The 25412-nt window shown below is 53.4% G+C and overlaps 1 protein-coding gene across 1 annotated transcript in view; it reads left to right on the plus strand.

Moving 5' to 3' along the window:
- The first annotated feature begins 12491 nt into the window (after window positions 1-12491).
- Window positions 12492-25412, plus strand: part of EPHA8 (EPH receptor A8) — a 48284-nt gene continuing 35363 nt past the window's right edge. Inside the window, exon 1 of the mRNA XM_040533652.1 lies at window positions 12492-12599. Within this exon, the coding sequence (XP_040389586.1) occupies window positions 12515-12599 (85 nt within the window). The 5' untranslated portion in view covers window positions 12492-12514. The remainder of the gene's footprint in view (window positions 12600-25412) is intronic.

A 25412-nucleotide genomic window follows, 5' to 3' on the forward strand; every position in this document is an offset into this window, starting at 1 on the left:
ACTTACCCACCTACAGGGAATGGGGCAGGAAAGGAGCACTAAGAACATCTCTTTACATGTCCCTTCTCTCACCCTTCCTCAGCATTAGAAAAGGATTTAGCTCCTGGGGCTGCCGAGGCTTCATGGTGTGACAAGGGAGTCACTCTGTCCAGTCCTTGGGGAGAGAGGGAAGACGCCAGGTCCCTGTGCCCTCTTCCTGATGCCAATATCAGATTGTTGGAGGAACAGGTCCACACAGCCCCATATTTCTGTACTGCTCCTGAACCCACACACAGTGGGCAGTCCACGGTTTTCCCTGTCCGCCAGCCTGGCTGCTGGTGGCGATGCTGCTGATGGTGCTGTGGTGCACGTGTACTGCACCCACAGAGCTTAATTAGGATCTTTTTTTTTTCTTCTCTTTTTTTTTTTTTTTTTCTTTTCCTGGGGCTGCTAGCGTGACAGTCCAAAAGGCTCTGCTGCGGTGGGGAGGTGCTTTGCACGGCATTTCCATCATAATTCTCATCCCCTGCTGAGCAACTGAGCCCTGGCCTATCTGTCCTTGTTTGGGCCAGATGGAGCAGGTGGGGATGGAAAAGACCCCCCCGGGCTGCTCCTCCTTGCTGCATCCCCACAGCATCCCCTAAGGTTTTCCCAGCCATGCTCTGCTAAACAATCCCACCTTGTAGTCTCGGCAGGGTGCAAAGCAGCTTCTCTGCCCTGTGGCCTGCGCTGTCCCGGCCAGAGCACAAGCATGGTGGTGGCAGGTCTTCCACTTGTCCCCAGCCTGAACCGATGAGCGATGCTTGTGGAGGGCTTGGGGTGAGCTTCAAGGAAGCCCCCCCGGCTGCTGCGTTCAAAGCTGCATCTCTGCAGGAGGAGGTGGGTGGATCAGAGTTTGGCTTTTCTGCCAGGTTGGAAAACAGTGCTTTTAAACCAACACCTGGGACCAATCCAGAATAGTGGTGGCTTTTATTTTTACTTTCTTTGCCCTTTTTTTTTTTTTTTTTCCCCTCCCAGCATTCCCCATAAATCAAAAAGTCAGAAGCTGGTTTAGGTAAAACAAATGATTTTTGGGCTTCAGCGTTGTTTAAAGCTCAGGGGTCACAGGAAAAAAAGGATACAGAAGCAGGGGTCTGGGGCTAAGTTTTAAAGACCACGGACTGTGTAGATGTCCTGCCAGGGGGAGGAAGAGTACACATCACCAGAAAGGTCCATGTAGCAGGAAATCCGAGGGACTGCATTGCATTTGTTTACAGTCACCATCTCTTTAGCCAAGGAGAGCTGCACCGGCTGTCCTCTCCCGTGACTCCTCGATGCTCTTCTAGGCTGGTGGTGTCCAGGCTGGGGCATGGCCAGCATGCAGCAAGGAGGGCTCTTGCCGGCCCCTCATATGCACTGATCATTAGGGCAGGCCCCCAAGGTCTGGCAAATCCCTGTGCTTTCCAGCCAGGAACACCACCACGTTCGGACACTGACGGGGTAATTGCAATATTGTCATGACATGTAGGAGATCAAAGGCTGGGTGCAGGGGAGGTGGCAGTGATGGTAAGAATGACATGCAGTTTGCATTTAGAAAGCACTTAAGAAGCAATTATCCAGTGCTGGGAGCCCTGGCCAGAGAGTGTGGCTCATGTATTTTAATGCATATTTCAAAGAGATGAAGATTGGTGCCCAGCGGGAGGGCCGGCAGTCGGAGCAGCTGTGTGCAGTTTGCTCAGGGCCAGGCTGCACTGCAGTGGCCTCACGCAAAGCTGTGGGCACACAGACACCTCACCCCTGTCCCCGCGTCCCCTGCCCCTGTCCCTGTGTCCCCTGCATCCCTACCTCTCCTTGCAGTGCCATCCCGCAGGCTGGGAGGATGAGGGGCGATGAAGAACCTGGCACTGCTCTGGGGCTGCAGGGTGGCTCCTTGGCCGGGCAGCGGGAGGTCTGTGCTGTTTCAGATGGGGTGCTTGGCTCAGCTCGGCTCTGACCCTTGTACAAAACCCCTCTGATATCGTGCATCAGCCTGCTGATGCCTTCCCTGGTGCAGCCAGACCCCCTTTCCCCAGCTCATCAGCACTGCATTGCTGGGCTGTGGCACTGCCTGCTCCCCTTCTGCTTACAAGCGGGTGCTGCTAATGCCTCCCAGGGAGAAGAGACCACCTAGGAGAGGCAGCCTGGTCCTTGTTTTCTAATTAGAGGCAGGCTTAGAGAGACTAAATGGGTTAACCCGTAATGAATAAATTATCACTAGTAATTATCTTCTTCAGTGCTGGCTGGAGTGGCAAAGAACACAAGCGATAAGCCCTGAACTGGAGACCTGTCGTCTTCAAGGGAGCATCCCACTGAGACCCCCCTGCTGCCAGGCTCACCGGGGCTGGGGTGAGCGGGCAGCCAGAGTCACCCCAGGCATCAGCCCCGTGGGTTTGCCTGGGGAAGTAGGAGGAGAGGGTCAGCTCCTGTAAGGGTATCTGGTCGAGGGCCTTTCCCAATGCAACAAGGGGTAATGAGAAAGGGAGGCAGTGGTGTGAACCTAGGCTGGGCAGTCACACTGATTTAAGGGCACATATGGAGATGTAGGAATGTTTATTCCTGCAAGGTTATCTGATGGAGGACTTCTAAGCTGGGATGCCTGGGATTTAAGGGAGGGCAATACTTTTCTCCTTTGCTTGCAGGTTTACACCCCAAGAGGACCCAACTCTCCAATCTGCTATGCCAAAGCAGTTCTGTTCTGTTCCCTCCTTTTTGGTGCACTTGGACCTTCAGTCACTTCATTAATAGTCTCTGGAGAAGCAGCATTTTCTTGTGAATAGAGGAGAAGAATGGTCTGGAAATCCGCAGGCCAGGACATTTTACAGGCATCCTTAAAGACAGTGTTGCAAGTAAGCAAGGAGATGCATTTTTTACTGGGTTGGTTGGAGCCTTACGCTTCGCTTCCAAGCACCTCAGCCATGCAAGCACACATCTTCAATGGGATGTTGGCACCAATAGTGACTTGCAATCCACCTTCCCTGCCCAAGGCACCTGGTATAATGCTGAGACAGACGGGAGCCTTCTGGGGCTTGGGAAAGGCTGTGGAGCCAAAATTTCCACCCTCTAAGGTTGGGCTGCAATTCCCAGTTATGATCCCAGCTATGGAGACATTTTCAGAGTTTGTTTGCCATGCCTGATCCCTCCAGGACCTCACTAGGATAAAACCTTTCTTTCCAAGCCCTGGGGGAGGCTGTGCTGCTGCAAGAGGCTCTGTGTTCGGGGCCCATGTCTGTATATGCCAGCATGAACCACTGGGTGCCCAGCCACGTGGCCTGTGAGAGACATCTCTCTCTGAAGGTTGGGGCACAACCTGGAAAGGTGAAATGTGGCTCTTTAATCTTCTCTGGAAGGGGAAGGTCTGGTGCTTCTCTTCCATACTGCCAGTGAATTGCTGGTTGCGTCTGGTACTGTATAACAGGAGGTTTTCTCCTCTCATTCTTTTACTGCTGCTCTTGTGCATGTCCATGGGAGGATGCTAGAGCTCCTCCAAAGCCAGACTTTGGCATGATGAAGCGGCTTCAAGCAGCTTTTCTCACTGCCACTGTAGGCAATGGGTTGCAGTAAAAAAGAAGGTGCTAAGGTAGTGGTCTTATTTTTCACACTGGCTGGTTTTGAAACCAGTGTTTTTCACTGGCAGCTTTCAGTTGACTCAGGCCAAGGAAGCTAATTATGAAAGTGCAGCACAGAAATCCAAGGCACATGGGAACACCGTGGAAAAAAAAGGAAACATATGAAAGACATGGTTTTAATCAGAGAGCACTGAAAGAAAAATCTCAGAAGAGCTTGTGACTGATCTGTGGCCGGAGAACAGGCGAAAGAGACAGAGACAGAGAGAGGTCTGGTTGCAGAGCTACCTCCAAGCAGAGAAATCAGAATTTAGGAGGCAGCCGAAGTCACCCTGTCCAGAGTGACGACTTTGAAGGGTGAGTAGCACATAGCTCTCACAGACATGGTTGAAAACACTTGACACACCAAAGTGACCCATGGCAGAGATGAGAGCAGATCTGAAAGTAGGAATGAAACCACCACAGTGCCTGGAAGCTGCCTGTGCTGTGATAAGCAGTGAGATCTGTGCCCTGCGTACTGGAGACAGGCAGGCAATGCAGGAGGCTGCAAACACCAGCAGATGCACGGGATGGATAAAGAAGAAGGTGACCATGTGATTAGCTCGGGTGATTTCTTCAAAGGAGCGAAAGACAGTGCTGAAGAAGGTGAATGGACTCTAAATCTCAAAGCCAGGGTAACTTGCTTTACTTTGAACGTGTATATTTAAAAGCAAGCCAGGAAGTATCTCAACAAAATGCACTACCTCAGACCAGGGTGAGAGACTTCTCTCTGCGAACATGTGGATGTGACCTGAGTGTGCTGGTGATCAGAGGAGATCCTGTTTCTCCTCACACCGCCACCCAGTCAAGTATCCAAGACCCGAGCAGTGTAACTGGAGGACCAGAGGAACAGAAGATGTTAGCGGGTGTCCTCCTGCGTCCTGTCCTCCAGGAGAGGAATAGCAGACGTGGAGTCCACCCACAGAGCTTTCAGTGGATAGATTGGGACGAGAGGCCCTCAAGGGCTTGTAAAGATGGATTGGAAGAGATGTGGTCTGAGGTCTGGAGCCTCGGTGCTCTCAGATGTCCCAGCAGGAGCCAGTGTCCTGCCGTGCAGGCAGACCAAAGCCTTGGCTGGTCTTCGCTAGCTCTTGGTGCCCCACGGGAGTTTGGTCAGCACAACAGGGTGCAAGTGGGCACCGCGAGCAATGAGAGAAGAGCTTGGTTGTAATGTCCTCGTGTTGGGGCACTAGAGAGGAGAACAACCCGTGGGGAAGCTGAATTGATTCGAACAACTCCTTTTGGGGCTCTTTTTACTTTGCCTCATGGAAAGACTCTTTCTAAACACAGAAGGGGGAGGGGGGACACAAAACAATGACACGACACAGACACAAATGTATATATCTAAAAAACAGAGACAGCTAGCTGTCATTTTGAGCTGGAGGAAGATGACCCTTGTGTGGCTGTCCTGCCACTTCCCAGCACTTGTCTTAGGCCCCGTAATATCTGCATTTCGCTGAAGCTCCCTTCTGAAGCCACTTGACTTCTATGTAACCCCAAGTCCCCAAACCAGAGGACAAATAAATGTCATCCATGCTAGGGACTGGGTAAATCTCATGACGTTTGAAAATGTGGTGTGGGGAAAAGTGATGCCAGCATCTGGCAACGTGACCTCTCGCACCTCACCTGCCTGCTGATGCCACCACCTCCACAAAACTCGGCGCATTTTGAGCAAGCCCTTGAAGACTCACCAGGGGCAAAACTTGCACCCTGGGCTGTGAGATACAACAGCCGTGTTGTGGCTGGTTTAGCTGTAAAGAGCTGACGGGCTGGCAGGTGGAGCTGCCCAGTGATGCTGTACGCCATGCTTTGCCAAAGCGCAGAGGCTTTGCTAAACAGCTCCTTGCTCCTCTCTGCAGCTTGGAATTGCTTGCACCGACCTTTGGGAAGAGCAAACAGCCTCCTGCTGACCCTGAGCCATGAGACTCCTGAAGACCTGGCTTCTCAGCTGCGGTGACAGCGCTGCCACACGTGGCCCTTCCCGGAGCGCTGCCCCAGCTCTGGGTTTTACCTACCACTGATTCCTGTCTCCAAGCCCTTTCCTACCTGTGAAACATAAAGCGTGTTCTCCCTGACCCTTTGCCACCTACCCTTGAAACATAGATTATATTCCTGACAATTTCCAAGCGAATCTGTTAATTAGCTCCTGAGACAGTATTAATTAGATATAATCTCTTTACAAAATTTCAATTTGTTTGTTCATCTTCTGCTGACCCTTGAACTAACAAAGGGCTTTTCACTGACCCCCCACACTCCACAGGGAGTTAAATCTCAGTGAAATAAGGTGGAGAGGTGGATGTTTGAAGAAATTGGGCCGCAGTTTTACAAGGTTACCCAAGGTAACCAAGTTATTTATGACTTTACATTATAGCCAGAGCGGGGTGTGTAGCTCCAGTTCATCTTAAATAGTCCTACATTCAACACCCCAGATGAAGGAACACAGCTCCTGGGCAGGGGACAGGCTCCAGATTGTGTATGCAGAAGCCCAGCTTGTGGAACAGTCCCTGAAATTACTGAACTTCACCATCAGAAAGAGCAAGCACTAAAGCTAAAACTGCATCTGGAGACACCAGGGTGTGCAACCCAAACTGGAGGAGAAGATCTTAGCTTGGCACTGTCCTCCATTTCCAGCCCCACCTTTGTGCATTGGTGGCTTCCTCCCAGATTTCCTAAGGCGATAAAAACAGAGACAGAGCTGAACCACCCCGAAAGCACACCCTGGGCAAGCAGCACCGGGTACCTCCAGCAGGGAGCAGTTGTGCTGTGGGCTCACCCCTGCCCAGTGCCCACCTCCGCAGGGGAACAGACCTGGCTGAGCTCTGACGTGCTGCAGGTGTTCCCACTTCTCTCACTATTGTTCCCTGACCACTCACCCAATTTTAAGTGGAGCTTTGTTTGGTTATTTTGCAGTTTCAAAATTAATTTTGGAGAGTGTCTCATTGTAGGCTTTCAAAAGGATTACGCCTGTGTCTGCCCAGCTCTATAATTAAGCCTCTTTGAGATTTCCACTTCTAGCAGAAAAAAAACGCTTGAAATAAAGCCGACAGTTTAGGCAGCTATCAGTGCATTTTGTCTGCGGTGCGAAGGATACCTGAGGTGGGGCTGGAGGTCTTTTCTGCCCATCTCATGGCTGTGCCATTAGCAGCAGGGGTTAGGGGCCAAGCAGAGATCTTCTGCTTGGGACAGCAGAAGCTGGGGATGCTGGAGAGTTGTAACACAGTATGCAACACGCTTCCAAGGGAGGCTGCAGGACCCTGGAGATGGCTGGCTTGGGTTGTTCTGCTTTGTTTTCCATCTTGTCTCCATTGTCCAGAGTCAGGCTTGACTTTTGGTCTGGAAGCCTCGAGGAGAAATAACCATGGAAGTGTCCCCTCTTGATGTTATGGGGGATTTGTGTCCCATAGCACAACTAATTTTGTTTTGTTTTGTTTTGTTTTGTTTTTTTTTGGATGCCTTAGACAGCACTTGGGTAGTTGCTACTGGAGAAGCCTGGTGGTGCAGACAGAGAAAAGATGAGGCAGATGTCAGAGAGCAAAGCAGTGACCTCCTGTGCAAACAGAGGAGGCGGCAATGGGTGGCAGGGGATGGGGACTGAGGTGCCACCACCATCTGGCAGAAATAAGGTGGTTCATCTGTCTGGGACAAAGCCCCAGGGACAAGTGAGAACAAGCCATGCACAAGAAAGGAAAGACCAAGGACAGAGGGGAAAGGAAAAAAAGTTGTGCATCAGCCTAGGAGGAAAGAAGCATGAGCTGACTTCAGGAAATGCAAGGGATGCCCCAGAGCAGGAAGATGCAGGGGTCCGGTGCATTTACCCATAGTCTACATATTTCAAACCACCTGCTTATCCCACAAAGCCTTTCCCTTTGGCAAAATCAGAGCCACTGTGCTCTGGAGACTGGGATTAAAATACAGGCCGTGCTGCTCGGGCTTTTTGCAGCCCTTGTTTTTTTAGCTCCAGTTAATTTTTGTTTGTTTGTAGCAGGGTTTCCCAAGAGAGCACAGGGGCTGTCCCTGCGTCCCTTCATTTTCCAAATGCATGTGCACTGGGTAGAGAGTAGATGCTTCAGCTGCTGCTCCCCTGCTTGGTACAGCTTTCTGCTGTGCTTGCTGACTCTCACAGTGCCACGAACATCCCTGTGATATTTTTGGCTGCTTTCGAGCCCCAGCTCCTGGAGACATGGTTATAACAGCGAAGCCTCTACGACCATGAAGAATTGAGCCACGTGCTAAAAACTGCAAAGCAAAGGAGAGATATTAAGAACAATGAGGTATATTTGGGTGCAGAGAGAGGATTTAGGAGGGGGCAGAGATGTTCCCCAGCCATGCCTTCAGACAGGACACAGATTCATGCCTTTTCTGCATGCCTGGAAATGACTGGGGCAGACCAGGCCTTACCGACTTAAGGACCAGGCTGCCCCATCAAGGCATGAGCACGTATATCTGTTTGGGCAGCATGGACATGGCAAGGCTTGGAGATGTTGGTACCAAGAAATGGTCCCTGGGAGGCTATTGCTTTGCTAACATATACAGCCCCAGCCCCTAACAGCTTCGTAGCAACTACGCACACACCTTAGGGAGCAGGGACTTTGTTCTACTTCAGCAAGAGAGAAAATAGGCAAGAAGGCAAGCAGAACGCCAGTGGTCTGGGATAAAAGAGCATTAATGCCATTAATATCCAGCAATCAGAATTTCTTAGAGAGAGAACAGTAACTGCATCCCCTTCTCTCCTGCTCATCCCTTGCTTGTTTAATGAAAATCAGAGACAGCCATTAAAGAACTGCTTAGCATTTCAATACGTTTAATATCCTCACTGATAAGAGAACGATGGATATTACCAAAAGGCCTTTCTTAAACTCTCCCCTTCTGCAGCCACTGCTCCTGGCTTGTGTTTGTCTCAATTCCAATTTCAAACCATTCTCCTTCAATGAGTAAAAATTATGATAAGATTTTTTTTTTCTAATATAAAGGATATTAATACACAGCATGACAAGGAAGAAAGGCAAGCCAGGCCTGCCCAGCCCTGACCTTAATTAATCGGGTGCCGATTGCTCAGCTGGCCAAGGGCCTCCCACAGTCGTGCCCCGTCACAGCTCTGAGCATGGCAGCAGTGGGCAGGCACCTTGTGAGAAATACCGACTTCGCTTCACTCGTGGCACCGTGGCTGCTCCACAGCAGCAGCAGGGGAGAGGCCCAGAGGTGGCAGGGGTGACAGCGGTGGCAGAGGTGGCTTGGTGCCACGCTGCCTGCTCCCCAGCACAGGCACCTTGCAGAAGAAGGGACCTGCATGTGAGGATGCCACCAGGGAGGGAAAACCCCAGGGCATCGGGTAGGGAAAAGTGTAGGCTGCCCCAGTAGGGAGCGAGACCCGGTCCCTGTGGTGTTCAGCTTCACCACCAGAGAACCTGTCCCAGCCCTGATAACAGCACTGGAACTTCTCGCTGCCACCGGGATGCTGCCATTGCATGGGTATTGCTGCGGATGAAGTATTGTATAAAGGTAGATGGCGTGATAAATGTAGATAGTCTGTTAAATGCAGATAACTGCCTCTGTTGGAGGGGGTGTTGTGCACAGCCAGGTGTGTGGGACACCCCCGCAGGATTCCTGTCCTGCTGCTGGCAGGGGTGACCCGCCCGAAGGCGCCCCGTCCCGGGGCTATGGGGGCGAGCATCCCACCCCGAGCATCCCCTGCCGTGGGGCTGGGGGCTGTCCTGGCCCTGCCGGCGGCCCGACGAGGGCGGCCCGGCTCCTGAAGGTGGTGCTGTTCCCCCGACGGCTCCGCCAGAGGCCCCGAGGGGGCTGCGGGAGGGGGGCGAGCAGCAGGGACCCGGCTTCCCCCGGCAGGGACACGGGGCTGGGACGGGCCCACATCGGGCGAAAAGCTGGCAGAAACGGGCAACAGCCACCCAGGTGCGAACTGAGGGATTAACGGGGAAGCCCCCGAGGGGGGGCTCACCCTAACCCGGGTGGTGGTAAAAGAGGCATCGCTGGGCTCGGCTCCCTCTTTTGCTGATCCTCCGTTTGAGCTGTGCTTTCCTCTCCACCCGCAGCATCCATAAATATCCTTCCCTGCCTGCGTGACAGCCAGGTGTGGGGTCTGGGGGATGTGGCGATGAAAAGGGACTCCATGAGGAGCGGGGTGGCAGCATGCAGTGAGATGGGGGAGGCAGCTGGGGGAGGCAGCTGGGGGTGCAGCTGTGTCCTAACCCTAACCCTAACCCTAAATCCTAACCCTAACCCTGTCCTGCTCAGAACCAGGGGGCAGTGAGCGGGAGCAAGGGGGAAGGATGTGGGCAGGGATCCTGGCATGATGCCTTCAGCATGCCTGGTTCCTAGGGTGTTTGGGGCTCCTGGGCTGCCTTGTGACGATGCCCATGGCTGCACATAGAGCTCCTTTTTTGCCTTGTGTGGAAAGGATCTGCGTTTCCAGATAGGAGCATCACGGGCATTTTGCACACGTTTGCATCCTGCATCAGCTCGTACACTCCTGACAGTGCCCAGCCTCCAGGCACATGCACTAATTAGGTGCAGGTAGCACATCCTGAAGGCAAATCCAAGAGCCCAGTGGAAATGGGATGCTTGCCCCTACCTCCACAGCCCTTCAGTCTCAGTGCGCATGCATCCCCATTCACAAAACGCACACGTGCCGTGGCTCTCGGGATGCACTGAGACGAGTACAGCCCTCTGCCAGGGCTCAGCACCCTGCTGCACCCAACGCTGCTCACATGCACACCAGGCTCCTGCAAAGCCCCCTCATGCTCTGTGATGGGGCCCAGCCTCAGCAGCTTGTCTGGGATCCTGGGTCACAGAAGGTGAAAAGCAATGGGCAGAGGTGGAGGGCGATGCCTAGTAGCCCTGGGCACCCCCACAAGACCTAGATGGCCCATGTACCTGGGCTGGGATGACGCCAGGGACTGGAGAGCCTGTGCTGTGGGTTGTGCCTGGGCCTGGGTTGTGCTGAAAGTCTACAGCATTAAGTCTCTGCATTAAGACGTCATGCTGGGAGTGGATAGCACAAAGCTCTGCAAGACCAAAGCTGGCTTCTGCCTCCCCAGAGGTTAATTCCAGAGGTTGGGACTGAGGTGGTGGCGGTGTGGATGGTGTGAGATGTCACTGTCTGCCTGCCACGGGCCACTGTGTCCTCCCCACGGCCCTGCGTCAGGGCTCTGAGTCGTGCTGCGATACCGCTGATGACAGAATCTCTCCAGTGCTGTCTCCAGACAGAGAGCTTCCCAGGCAGCCAGTGCAAAAAAAACCTGGAGGGACCTCATGCCCCAGGCCGTTCCCAGGTCCTGGTGATGACTGCTGCAGACATACCCCTGCAGGCACGATCCTGGGCGTCTGAATGGGGAATTGTTGCAACCGTGTGCTGTGAGCTGGGCAGGTACAGCCCGGCAGGGAGCCCCTCTCGCTCCAGCATGTAGGAGGCTGCTGGCAGCCCTGGGCTCTGTCATCACGGGATGCCCGACATGCATCTGCAGGGACCACGCTGGGCTCCAGGGTGGGATGAGTTTAGCCCAGGGGGAAGAAGATGGGTAGATGGAGGGCTTGTGACCACACCGAGTCCTCCCTGAAGCCCTTAAGCAAGTCTGGAGACATGGGGGGAGATTTTGTTCAAGATATGGGTCAGGCCTGGGCCAACACTTGAGAGAGAGGGAAGTCCATCCTCCCTCACGTGCCTTTTCCTGAGCTCCTGCGGGCAGGGGATGGCTGCTATCACACAGTGGTCTACCTGGCCACGAGCACGCTGAAGAGTGAATAACACCTCAGGTGGCATAGGTGGGGGTCTGCACCCATGGTCATCGTGGGCAGGTGTTGGCCATCACTCAGCACTCAGGTGGGGAAGCAGTCATGGCAGCTGTAGGGGATTTGCTGACAGATGCTGAGTGTTAAATGCTGGGCAGGGCACTCACCTGTCTTGGCAGCTCCAAATGGGAAGGATGCAGAGGCTTCTTCTGCAGGGTAGCAGGGAGGATGCTCAGTGCTTGAGGTGGCCTAGACCCCCATGCAGGGCCCCTTTACCCATGGCCTGGCCCACCTTGGTGAGAGAATTGTGGGGGTCTGTGTCCTCCCAGGATCTGCTTTTGAAGAGGATGACCCTGTCTCACGTGGCTAATTGGCTATAATCAGGCTGGGTGCTGTCAGCCCTGGCTGTGTTGTCCCCTGCTCCCACTGCCCCAGCTCAGGGATGAGCAGGGGTCCCCGGCCCAGGACAATGTGGCCTGAAAGGCACCAAGGCAGGGATTCTGCCCATCTCCCTGGCCCAAAAATGTGAGAGGTACACTTGCCAGGTGGTTTCATCCTCCGGGTGCACCAGGACTGAAGGGCAACCCCAACTCCCTCTGCATCTGACTATAACCGAGCACATGCACCCCATTTTGCCAGCGGGGGGGGAGAAACCTCAGAGCTTCTCCTCTCTGTCCTCACGGCCTGGGAGAGGAGGCTGGAGCCATCATCCTCCAGGCTGGGCCAGGACAGGGAGTAGCTGCAGCGCTGGGCCACGGCGCAGGCTGATGGTTCGGCTCTCACAGCAGCTGGACAGGAGCAGCACAGAGGGACGGGGAGCAGGAGCAGCGCAGGGGCTGCTCAGCAGCAGCAGAGCATCACGAGGGAGGGAGGAAAGGAGGATGGCCGGCAGCCGGAGCCTGCAGTCGGGATGCTCCGGCTGGGTACAGCGTGTGCGTGTGGAGTGGGAAGGGGGGCTCGCTGCAGAGCCCACCCACCCCATTGGCTTGCGAGCAGTGACAGGCAGGCTGCGCCCTCCCCGCCGAGCCGCTCGCCTGTGTGGATGCGAGCAATGTGCGCAAAGTGCCTTTGCATGAGCCGCCGTGTGCTGTAGCTCCGGGCGCTCGCTCGCAAAAGGTGCCAGGACAACCCCAGCAGCCCCATCCCGCACCCGGTGGCCCTGCCAGACCATGGCATGGGCACAGGGGGATCTGACGTCCTCGCTCTCCATCATCATCGCCTTGGCTGCCTGCCTGTCTGCCACCACCAGCGAAGGTAGGGAGCGGGGTGGCCTTGGTGTGACGGGGCAGCGTTGGGAGGGACACCGAGGATCGATACGGCTGGGGTGTTCGGATGTGTCGTCATGGGCTTTGCTGGCAGGAGAAGCTCACTTTGCTGGTCTTAGTTCTCCCTGCTCTCAGGGGAGCAGAGCTCCGGGCTCCTGCCTGCCTGAGTTTGCTAATCCCAGAGCTTTTGCACAGAGGCTAAACTTCGAAGCCTGGGCAAGAGGACTTGATCTCTGCAGCAGCACCTGCCCGCTCTGCCTGTCCTCCCCTGGAAGGGCTCTGCTGCAACGCGCGGGGGTGGCTGTGGAGGGGACCAGGCCACAGGAACCAGCTCAGCCATGGTCACCTCCATGGAAGCAGCTTGGCTGGCGGAGCGGTGCAGCTGCGGCACCGTGAGCGGGTGGGCAAGGCAGGGCCGTATGGAGGGTGCGGGAGCTGGGAGAGCACTCAGGTGGGGAACTGTCCTAAGGGAAAGGGCTGTAAACTTCTCAAGTGGGAAGCAGGGAGGCAAGAATCCTCTCCCAGCATCTGTGTCAGCACTGACAGGCCCATGCCCAGCTCCTGGCCGTGCTCGGGGCCAGCCCATGCTGGTTGTTCAGCCCTGCTCCTGCGGCTCCTGGGCCCCCTCAGCTTTGGCAGCGCTGCTCCCGTGGCCTGTCATCCCTTCGCTTGTCTCCTTCTGTGCTGGCAGCAGTGTGACTGCTTCCCGGGGCTGCTGATCTTCATCACCCGGAGATCTGCTGTTCCCACTCCCGAGCGTGTCCTTGGCACCGGCAGCAGCATCCTTCCTCCCTTCTGCTACGCCTGAGAGCCACGGCCAGCATGGCGCAGCCCCCCGCAGTGAGCCCCTACCCGCGATGGTGGTGGCATCCTTCCCTCCTGCTCCCTGCGGCCCCGCCGTCCTCCCGGCACACCGAGGCCCACGGGCTGCCTCGTGCCCTTTGTGGCACCCGGCAGGGCTGTGCTCCTGCTCCTGCTGCCGTCTCCCCACGCGCATTCCTACCTCCCCTCCCACCCATCTCGCCTTCCTTACCTGTGCTGCTTGTTTCTAGCTATCTGCTGGTCCCAACCCCATTTTCTGCCAGCTGCCCGCTTCCCGGCACTCCTGCTCCTTTCCTGCCCTTGTGCGGTCTGCATGGGGCTCTCAGGGCTGGGGATAGCTTTGCGGGGGTAGGAGGGGATCCTGGCTCCCCTGAGCCCCTACTCCACACCACGGCAGCTGCCCTGTGCCCCTGGCCAGGGCTGACGGCGGTGCAGGATGCTCCTGCTGGGCTGGATCCTGTGCTCCCTCAGCCTCCTGGCACTGGCACGAGGAGCTGCGGTGCTCCAAGGGGAGCAGCAGCCAGCCTGAGCTCAGCCAGCCCCAGGCATGGGCAGAATACAGCAGGCCAATGGCTTCTTGTTTTCCTCCGTTCCTTCGGTGGTGAAGGGAGCAGAGAGAGGAGCTGGAAATTCGGCTCTCTGTAGGATGCAGTAGCCAGGAGGCAGGTATGCGGAGGAGAAGAACAAGTTGCCAGCATCCTTCTGGTGTCATGGTCAACCTCCTGGGCTGTTCTGGCTGGCCCTGCTCTTGCTCCTGTCCCTGTGCCTGCCTCAAAACAGAATAGCAGAATAGCAGAGCGCAGGCCTGTGCTGGGGCTGCATGGCTCAGCTCGGCCCGCGGCTGTGCTCTGAGAGGGGACGGTGCCTCCTCTAACACCCACAGGCTGCCCCTCCTGCCTATAACGGAGATCACTGGCTGCTGGCGTGGGTCTTACAGCACCTACAGAGGCAGCTGGGCCCCGGGCTGCTGTCTGTGCGGCCCTGGCTGGGAAAGACCTGGGCTTTCCACAAGACATTTGGAAAGGAAAGTTAGTCTCTAGCCTTGAGAAGAGGAAGGGGGATGCGTGGGGCATGGGGTGAGCCCGGCGATGTGGAAGATGAAGCAGGATGGCTCCGGGCTGCGATGGTGTCAGGACAAGGTGTGGGGCCCGGCAGAAAGCCAGTGGTGCTCCCTCCACCGCCCCAAGGGTGTCCGAGCCTCTGCAGCCCCGTGGCAGCGTGGTGCATTTTGGCATCCGCTGGGCTCGGCCATATGGGCAGAGAAGAGCCGGGGACGTGGCCTCGGGATCTTCAGCACCCTGCGGATGGGTGGACAAAGGCACCAGCACCAGGGCTGCTGCCGGGCTGGCACTGGGGATGCGGGGAGGTCACAGCATGGCCCCGAGGCTGCCCACCCCGAGGCTTTGCTGCCCAGCTCCGCAGCACGTCGTGCTGTCCTGGGCACGGTTGTGCTGGCTTCAATGCCTGCCACGGCCACGGTGGGCAGGGGCTGCTTCCTCCTGTGCATCCCTGGCCATGCCACCCCAGCACACCCAGTGCTCGTGTACAAGCTGCAGGGTGCAAAATTTTACAGCTGCAAAGGGAAGACTGGCATGTGCTGCGCTCTGCATGCGCGTGTTGGGAGGCAATTGGTACGTCAAGATGTGCGCTAACTTAAAGAAATTGCTTTGATTTTCTTTCCCTTCCAAGAGTTCCTAATGCCCTTCTCTTTCCTGAAAGATTTTTTTTTTCCAAAAAGTTTCGAGCTTATATTTGTCTTTTTTTTTTTTTTTTGCGGTGGGTACCCTGGAAATGGGAGCTGGCAGTAAAAGGGGATCGCCGTTCTGTTGGAAATCCCCACATTTTGGTGCGGCAGCCATTGCAAAATGCATTGAAAGCCAAAACTCAGATATTTCCTAGAGAGGGGAAAATCCGCAGGATATGGAATATTTTCACTGGGAGCATTGAAAAAAAAAAAAGTGTTTAAAATTGTTAAATTGCATCGGAGCACAGAGATTAAAAAAATAAAAGTTCTTTTCAATATTATGGAAATAGTGTGACAGACTAAAATATTGGCAGTATATACAGTGAGTTGCATAGGCACAAATATTCACATGGGTATTTTATATGACATCCTGAACTGAAGTTAAATAATAAAATATGAAATATCTTTGCAGTATTGAAACAAAATCAAATTAGCAGAATTTACCGCATTTTGGGCTCAGCGCGTGTGTGACAAGAGGGTATTTTCTGCTGGAAAATGGCACTTTGCATCCTGCTGCGGGGCTGGGGTCTGCTCCAAGCTGCTGTGCCTGGCTTGGCCTGGCTCGGCTTGGCTCTCCCTCCGTGGTGTGCTGACCCTCCTTCCCCTCACAGCTGGTGCAGGCACTGCAGAGGAGATGCTGCAGCACCCGGCGGGGGGACCTGCAGGCATCGCTCCTGGATTTTTGGAGCACGCAGGAAGAGCTGAGGCAGATGAGAAGCAAGGGGAAAGGGCTAGGTGGGGAGGAAAGGGAGGGAACAGCATCACCTCTGAAATGGCTGAGGTACCTGAAATGTGGCCTTTGGGCAGGGCAAGAAAAAAAGGGGGACATTTAGAGAAAAAAAAAAAAAAAAAGTGGGATTTGGGGTTTGTGAAAATAGCCAAAGAAGCCGTGCTTAACTGAGAACCTTACCGGCAGTGGTGGAGCAGGTGAGAGGGGACACCTCGCTGCTGCAAAGTCTGGGGCAGCGGTGGGAGATGTGCAGGGGAAGGTGCCGAGACACCGACATGGGGATGTCCGTCTTTTCACCAGGCCACGGGGCTGGTGCTGGATTGTTTTTGTTCCTCCCCACAACAGGGATGGGATGCGCGAGAGCACCGGGGTCCTCGGGAAAACCAAGCGCCTTCCCTCGCTGCCGACGCAGGGGCTGGCGCGCAGCACAGAGCGGGGCTGGTGCCAATCTCCCCCGCTAATCTCTCGATTGTAATCTCATTAATTGCCCCTCTGCTCAAACAGAAAAAGAGGTAAAACTCATCCGCGCATTTATTCAATGCTACTTTGCTAGCCCGGCAGCAGCAATGCCGGAGTTGGGGCTGTGGGCTCAGCACCGCTCTCAAAGGCAGAGGAAATGGCTTTTTTCGGTGGTGGAAAGACTTTCTCCGTAGTGAGAGCAAACAAAAGGGTTTTGGTACAGGAACTTTCGGTGGTGGAGGCTATGGAGAAGCATTGGTTTGAATTGGGGAATTGATTTCAGTTATGTTTAGAAATAATAATATCTTCGGGTGTGTGATTTTTTGTTTGCTCACAAAACACTGGTACGAAGCAAATACTTGCATGAGTGTAGGTGGGTTCGTGGGGAATATGTTTCTGGTCTCACCTTCATTTATGTTCTTCTCATAATAATAGCTTATCAAACTTCTGGAAACCAAATCCCTAAATTTTCAGGAAAATAATGCAATGCACACAGAACACATCTACTTTGTGAGCTTTTTCTTCCCATCCTTGAATTCTTGTTTCCTGAATTTCTAGGTGTTTATTTACAGTGAAAAATAAATGGGAGCCCATTTTGGCAAAGGCGGAAATAGATCTGATGAATCCAAATGTAAGTACAACAGAAAAGCTGATTGATTACTTAGAGGGACAAAGGAACTTTCTATTTTGTTTTATTTTATTTATTTTGTTTTATTTTATTTTATGTTTTATTTTATTTTATTTTTGATTACTGAAAAACTATTAGAAAATGAGATTTTACCTAAAAGGAAAAAAAACAACAACAAAAAAAACAGAAAAAAATGAATGCCCAGAGCCCCTCAGTCAGGGAAGAGGGAGACCTGCTGGGACTGGTGTGTGCTGGGCACACAGGGCTCCTGTTTTATCCCGACACCTCTGCTCTTTGTTTGGTCGGGTTCTGTGTTTCACATGTCCCTGCTCGCCTCCACTTGCCTAGCTGGCAGCTTTCAGCACTCCCTTTATCTCCAGAGCAAATCCATTCATATGATAACTCTATTCATACCCTGACAGTTTTTGATAGTTCGTGCTCCTAACCCGGTCTGTTAGCATGACCAGAGCTCAAAACTGCTCTTCTGCCCCCGAGAAAAAATTAACCCCTTCAGCCCTGGTTGTTCAAAAGTGAGCGGCGGGATCACGCAGGTGTGTTTCCTTCAAAGCACAAACAAAAATCCCATGTACTGCTTACGTCGATGTGTGGTACTCGAGGTCGTAAATAACCACCTAAAGGACATAATCCTTTATGGACCAGGTACAGTCACACCAATAAAGCCTAATGAATTGTGTTTGGCCCAGGAAGGTATCTGACATTTATCTAAAGACATCAGTGAAGGTAGAACCATTGCTTCCCTTAATAATTTGTCCCAATGGCTTATCAGCCTCCACGTTAAAAAATTGGGCCCCTTTTTTCCCTAACACAAATTTGTCTGGCTTCACCTTCTAGCTATTTATTCTTGTTAGGATTTTCCGGTGAGATTAAAAAGCCCGTTGCAGCCCGTGCTTTCTCCTTGAAAGCACACAGTGTGTAACCAGGGTGCCTCGCACCCCTTGTTGCAACAAGCCAAGGAGATCGGGCTCTGCATGTTCCTCTCTCGGAGGTTTTTCCTCCAGTATTAGGGTTTTGCCTGTATTCTCTGCTGCAAATCTAGATTCTCACATTTAAAATACTGGGAGTCTTAACAGTGTCCACCTTGTGCTGCGCAGGCAGCAATTGCTGGACATAGGCAACCACAAATTTCAAGTCCGGTGATTAATTCACCTCTATAATGAAGCCTGATACTGATGTCTTTCCTCAGATGTGTTATCTGTTGCGTTACGAAATTTTCCTCTACGATTTTTAGACTCTCACAATATCTCATGGCGGGTGGCATGAGATATACAGACCGTCTGCTCAAACATTTTTAGTATTCTTATTTTTGTCCTTGAAAATGGTTAAATTTAGAAAGGTATTTTTAAAAGAGCAAAGTAATTGCCATTAAAGAAGTTAACTTGCTTAAATAAACTCATCAGTTTACAAACAGCTAAGCATGGTTTAGGGTAGCCAAGGAGTGTGAAAGTAAATTTCCTCAGAGAAATTAGAGAAAAGCATCTGACAGCCTGAAATACTGCCATCTGAAAACTGTTCAAATAATTCAGGTAAGTGAGCACGTTTGCAAAAATTCACATTTTCTTAGTGAATCCTCCAGGGAAGATAAACCTCACATCTTTGTCAGAACTGCTGGGATGCAGGAGTCAGCGGGATGAGCAGGGTGTCTGCTTCAGGGTGCTGCAGGATTTGTTCTGCTGATGGACTCAGGCTGAGTGTGTGGGGCCAAGCCCACCTGACTAAGGGCATTCCCATTTACTTCTCATTTTCCCTTTATTTATTTATTATTTATTTATTTATACATATTTTTTTCAAAGTGCTGGAGCAGGGTTCTGGAGAGGCTGTGGCCAAAAAACTCCATCCAGGAGACTTTGAATGCTTGACTGGACAAGACCCCGAGAAACCTGATCTGACTTTCAATGTGGCTCTGTCTGTCAGAGGGAGTGTAACGCAGACCCCCACAGGGCTGAAAATCAAAACCCACAGCCCTTCCGCTATTCTGTGATTTCCAGTTTGAAATTGCCCAGTTTCAAAAGCCCGGCCTTCCTGCCGAAAGGAGAGAGCAGGCTGTGTGTAAGGTCGGTCACTGGGCAGCACGAGAAGCGGCTGCGTGACGCTGTAGGAGCCCCCGTTTGGGGTAAGAAACGGGGACAGTGCAAAATCCCAAACAGGCAGGAGATGGCTTATGGTGTACAGACAGAGTGCTGAGCTGCTCTGGGACAAGGAGCTGCTTTGTCCTACCCAGCACAGGTGAGAGAAGAGAAGGGCCAGTCAGGACTGATGTGGGGACCTCAAAGGATCCAGTGGCACAACCCCCTCTGGAAAAGCTCCTGTTTCTGTGAGCACCGCACAGATTTTGATTACAGCAGGCTGAAAAGGTGTATAATTTTTGTATAATTTTTAAAGGTGCTCATGATACTTTATTACTGGTGGTTTGAGATACACAGCCTGTCCCTGAACTGCTATCTCAGACTGCAGCCAGGTGAAAAGCCAGTGCAGATCCGTTACCCGTTCTTCTAGCTCCTGGATTTCGGGATGCCGGTCAGGCTGGGATGCAAGATGCTCTCTTTGGAGGCCATTGGGGTTTTTTTTGGGAGGGAGAGCTCCGTGGGTGTGACTATAGGGCAAGGTCTTTTGCTTTACCAGGCGGTGGGGTGCCCAGTGGGGCTGGACGGATTGATTTAGCAGCGTGCAGGGTGCGGGCTTCCTTCTGCCAGCCGACGGCTGCGCTCTGCTGTGCACTGAGCTGGGGACACTGCAGTGGAGGCGGCTCGCAGGAATCCCCCATGGCTAAGTCCAGATCTGGGGACATGGGGCTTGCAGAGCTGTCCCCGGCATGTCTGCAGAGGATGCTGCGGGGACCCTCGAGCCGCAGCCGCTCTCCCAGTACCTGCCCTCTCCCAGTCTTGCCACGGTCCCGCTCCTTCCCCTTGCTCACGTCGGGTGTTTCCATGGAGTCCTTTGCCTCCCTGACCTTTCTCACCCCCATCCCCAGAGCCTTCCCACTTCCTCCTCGGCCTTCTGCCCTGAATTACAACAAGTCCAGCTGCCCCTCAGGCCTGCAGCGGCTCCTTCCCCACCGGCACAGCTCCTGGGAGCAGGGAGGCACAAGCAGACGTGTGCCCTCCGCCTTGCGCTGAGCCTCAGTGCTGGATCTGCTCCCCCGCAGCCCGTCCTCGGGCCCCACACCAGCCTGCATTTTCTAACATTTTCTAACATTTCTGGGTTATTTCTGCCCGGCTCTGGCTGTGCACCATGTACGCTGCTGCTGCACGGTTTGTGCCGTGAGGCTGGGACGCACGCTGCTGCCGGAGCGCCGGCGGTACTTTAATTTGGGTTGCCTAAGCCAGCATGCCCAATTAGCCCCGGTGTCCCACTGCACACAAGCACCAGGAGTCTCAAACCGAGTAAGAAACACGATCATTTTATGTCTATATTTTCTCACCTATATTTTTGAGAGATAACTTTTTTTGTTGTTGTTGTTTTTTGGCGTTTGATGTTTCTTTTTTTTTTTTTTTTTTTTTCTGGGAAAAAAAAACTGCCCTTGAATTTCAAGATTTTTAGGCTTGGAAATACTTTATTTTTAGTATTTTATTTCAATTCTTTTATTTTTTCTTTTTTATATTATTTCACAACATCTCAGTCCTACCACAGGTTATGCTCTTGCACTGTACATTATCTTACGTGATATCACGCAGGGTCTGGAAGGATCAGGTTGATCATTTTATTTTTAAAACCTGAACTGTGGCTTTTTGTTAGCACTGATTGAACAAACAAGCTTTCTTCCTACATCAAAGTATTTCCTGCTCCCGGTATATTGAAAATGGGTGACCCTCTGGGCAGTCTTTACGGGCATTACTGCTCCTGATGCAGTAAAAAAATATATATAAAATTAAATACAGGAAGTCCACAGCAATAATCCATAGGTCTGACAAGAAATCCTGAGATGGGAACTAGGGCACATCCAAACCCAGCACTGCTTTTTCATAACAATAGTTTGAACATTTTTCTTTTTAATATACATATATTTTTTTCAGCCTGATGCTGGAATTTCCAGAACTGTGGAAATCCTGTGTTCTTGATGGACTTGGTGACATCTTTTATATTTACCTGCAATGTTTTCCTAATTTTTCTGTCTGGGCAGTGGAGCCAGTGGGTTCCTGGTGTGAGCGCCCTCGCTGCTGTGCCCTCCGTGCACGCAGCCTCGTGGACAAGCGGCTGCTTCACAAAACCCACGCGGGTCTGGCACAAAGCACTGCCCTGATGCTACCTCCTGTGCCAGCCAGCGACTGCTGTGCTGGGAAGGGGGAGCCTGAAAGCGAAGCATCCTGTCCCGTCTCTCCCCGATGCAATGAGGAAGTAAGACAGTTTTGTCGTGTGGTTTTGCCCGTGCCCCCCCCCCCCCCCCCCCCCCCCCAATTTTGGAAAGGTCACAGCTGGCTGTTCAGCAGGCTGGTGGATTAATTGGTGGGATACAAATAGCTGACCCGTCCTGGCCCCACCTGCCCCTTCAAAGTCCTGCGCGAGATTACGGGAAATGAATGCCGCTGGCCCTTGTTCCCCTCCTGCCAGGGAGCCTCTCCCTGCCCCTTCCCCATAGCCCCATGGCTCTCCCCGCTGAGGTTACTCTCCCTGCTGAGGTTATCCCTTCCTGCCTTGTGCCCCCACTGAGCAGGCTGTGGCCGTGGGGTGGCGTGGGGCAGGCGGACCTGTGTGGGGCTGTGCAGGCTGAGCCCACCAGTCGTCGGGTGGCAGAGAGCAGGAGCAACTCACCGTGCTGCTAAGAGTTTAATTATCGATGCAAAAGGCGTTGTTGCGGGGGGTGGGAAGAGCCTTGCTGTGAATCTTGGGAGGCCTTTGAAGTTGTGATGGAGAGGAACTGAAGCCCAAGGGAACAGGGCTGCTCCCACTGACCCTTCCTCCCCACGCCTGCGCTACAAAGCCTGCCTCCTGGGAGGGAAAAGGTGGAGTAATTAGAGTGAGGACTGGAGCGGGTTAACTATTAGCGAGGGAGCTCAGAGCCCTCTTTGGTCCCCCACTGATTTGTGGAGGCTGAGTCCCCAGTGTGCCACCCCCGCCTCGTGCCCCCATCACTCTGTGCACCACCAGGCAGGCTGCAGGTCTCAGCCTCCGCACATCAGCAGCTCCCCCAGCGCAGCTCTTGCACTGGGACTACTGGGTGTACTGGGACATAACGCGTCCCTGCAGGAACTGTGGTCACCAGCCCAAATGTTGAGAAGGATTTCTGAGTGCTCCCTCTTTAAGCAGTGCAAGAGATGCAAAACGACTGAGGCAAAATGCATGTTCCCTGGGTGCTGGTCCCTGCCTCAGCTTCCTCGCTCATCTCAAGTGGTGGTTAGAATTTGGGAGATATGAGTATGGATACAAATATGGATGCAGATATATATGTAAATGAAGATGATGGTGTAAATAAATATATATACGCATATACATACATATACATGTATCTACTCTTTGACTCCTGAATAATTTGCATGTGTGGGGTTGTAACGTGCACTAATCACACAACGTTACATGGCACAACTTTTCAAAGGAGCAAGTAGGTCTCCCCTGCATGAGACTCCAGCTCCGGAGTCCAGTTTGCACTGGGGAAGCAACCTGCTTGCTCCTTAGGTGCTTCCATTTGAACGGGCAATCAGTCTTGACAGCTATTCCATCAGTGCAAGAATTCCCCCTGACACCTCCTGGTGTTTTGGCTCAATACAGTGAGTCAAAGCCAAGGCACAGAATAGTGAAAATCAAAATGGTGCTCAGGAAAAAAAATGGAGCTTGCAGTTTGAGACTGATATGTGCAGACAGTCCATAACATCAAACAGAATTACCCAGCTGTAGGAGAGAGGTCTCCCAAACCAGCACATTTTCTGAGAAATATTTAGTCTGAAAGGAGTCCTTTGTGGAGATCTTGCTTGTGCTCCTGCACCAAGGGTGAGCTGCTTCTGCACGCTGGCCCCCAGGGAAGCGACAGAAGCTGGGACGTCACCTGCTGGGTGCTGGTTGGGGCTTTTGTTGCTTGCAGGGCAGCGGGTTCCCTTTACAGGTCAGCCTCCTGTGAAACCTGGAGTGCGTGCTGTCTGGTCTCCTATGGGAAGGCAAAAGTGCGTTTATTTTGGTCCGGGTCCTTTCCCTGAATGGCCCGTTGGGATTTGGGAAGGAGCCCGCCTGGAGAGCTGCTAAAGGCTTTGCTTCTCTGCCGAAAATGCCTCTGCCAACTGAGCAAGCCATTCCCTTGGCACAAGCTCTGTAGTTAGGGCTGGAGCTCAGTGCTGGGAGGACCATGGCACAGCTCCCTGTGGTGCTCTGGGCAGGGACCACGCTTCAAGTGTCAAAAGCAGCGTGTGGCATTCCTGCTGTCATTATGTGTGAGCTGTGGCATGTGGCAGCGACATGCTTGTCTAAGAGTTCACTTGCTCGTGTACCAGTGGAGTATTGACTTCCCCATATCTGAGCACGGCGTGTGACAGTGATGCTAGGTGGTTCTTCATGTGCACAGATACGTGTTTGCTTTACGGTAACTTAATGCAAGAGCTCCAGGACAGGGAATGCCTTTTATATTTGCCCACTGCAGTGGGCTTAATGTGTAGGACTCCTGTGCACTTGGCTGAACCACTTACCAAGGAATAAAAGCAACATTTTATCCCTCTTCCTGCAAAGAGGCACGAGTAATCCACTCCACAGGAGCATGGCAGGGATTGCATGTCTGTGTAGCTGTTTTTGCATTGAAGCACCTGAAAGGAGGCAGCTCCTTCCTGTGCGTGAGGCTGGGTGACAGCCAAATGACCCACGCTATGGGATGGGGTGCTGCTAACCAGCTCCAGAACTGGCAGCAGGCGAGCCGGGTCTGTGTGGCTCTGTCCCAGAGCCCCAGGGCTCGCTAGCACCCACGCAGCACCGCACCGAGGAGCCTGGCGAGCATCCCTCCACGGCGATATGCTCTCCTGCTTGTGCAGGCTCCTGGCGCTGCCTGGAGATCCCGTTCTGCAGTGAGGCTCAGCCGTGCCCACCTCCGTGTGTCACGGCGTGGGAAAGGGGGTGCAGAGACCCCGGCGGGGAGCGGGGCTGCAAACGCAGCCAGCCTGCTGAGGGTCGCCGGCACCATGCTCCGGCGCTGTGAGCGGGGAAACTCCGCAGCCCAGGCTCCCGCTGGGCGAATTACCCAGGGAAAATAGGCAGAAAATCTTCAGATTAACAATAACAAATAAAAATGGATTTGAGATCTCCGAGGTAATTACACCGTGCTGAGGGCAAGGGGCCTCTCTAGCAGTTGGAGCAGCACCTTGCAGCGAGCGGAGGGGCTCGGCCTGCTGTTGGGCCAATGAAGTCACACAAGAAACCCTGGAAATTCTTTCAAATTGTTCTGCTAACATTAATAAATGCCTCAAAAGCTCCTAATCTGCTCTGTCAGGAGCATGACGTCCGGGTGTTTCACAGCCAGCTCACGTCCCTGCTTCTTTCTCCCCCCTTTCCTTCCCTGCCTGGTAATAGTAAATGAAAGTGGCAGCCATTCCTCCAGCTGCTGGGGCCCGCTTCACACGGAGCTGGGGCTGGAGCTGCTGCCCCGACGTGCCCTGTCCCCCCCACGACAGGCTGCCGAGACCACATTCCTTCCAGAGCCTGGGGTGCAGCTGAGCCATGGCCTGCCAGCCCCACTGAATGCCCACAGGGGCGTTGGAGGGACAGCCAGGAGGGACATGGCACCCAGGCTGGGCCTGGCCTTGCTGGGTGGCCACAGGGCAGGGAGCTCTGGGAAAACTGGAGGCACTGGTGGGCTCTGGAGCTGGTGGAGCTGGTGCTGGGCAAGGGGCGGCAAGGCACGGGCTCAGCTGTGGTCTGCACCCGCTGCACTCACTTTCAGGGGCTGGGGCACCTCACTGGCACCCGCTCCTGAGCCTCTGTCCCCTGCAGGTCTGCAGCCTGGAGCTGGGGCCTAGTCTCCTTCACCAAGAGCTAAGCAAGGTCGTGGGTCTTGGAAGCACCCTGCATGGAACCATAGAATGGTTTGGGCTGGAAGGGATCTTAAAGAACATTTCGTTTCAAGAGAGATCACCAGTTCTCTCCAGGGACCGCCAGAGTCCTTCTCCAGGGACTGTAGGCCCCCTTTATAAGGCCACTGTAAGGTTTCTCCAGAGCCTTCTCTTCTCCAGGCTGGACATCTCCAGCTCTCTCAGCCTCTTTTCATAGGAGAGGTGCTCCAGCCCTCTGGTCATCCTTGTGGCCCTCCTCTGGACCAGGTCTGATCAGGTGTATGAAGGAGCTGGAGCAGGCTCAGGGTTTTACAAGGCAGTGATGAAGTTTCCTTTGCCTGATACTGGAGAACCTGGGTGTGGGGCTCACGGGTGGCAGACAGAGCAGATGGCATTCAGGGGCAGCACACCCCATGCATGCAGCCAAGCCATGGTGCCCCACT

Source organism: Cygnus olor, chromosome 21, assembly GCF_009769625.2.
Source record: "Cygnus olor isolate bCygOlo1 chromosome 21, bCygOlo1.pri.v2, whole genome shotgun sequence".
Classification (NCBI taxonomy): Eukaryota; Metazoa; Chordata; class Aves; order Anseriformes; family Anatidae; genus Cygnus; species Cygnus olor.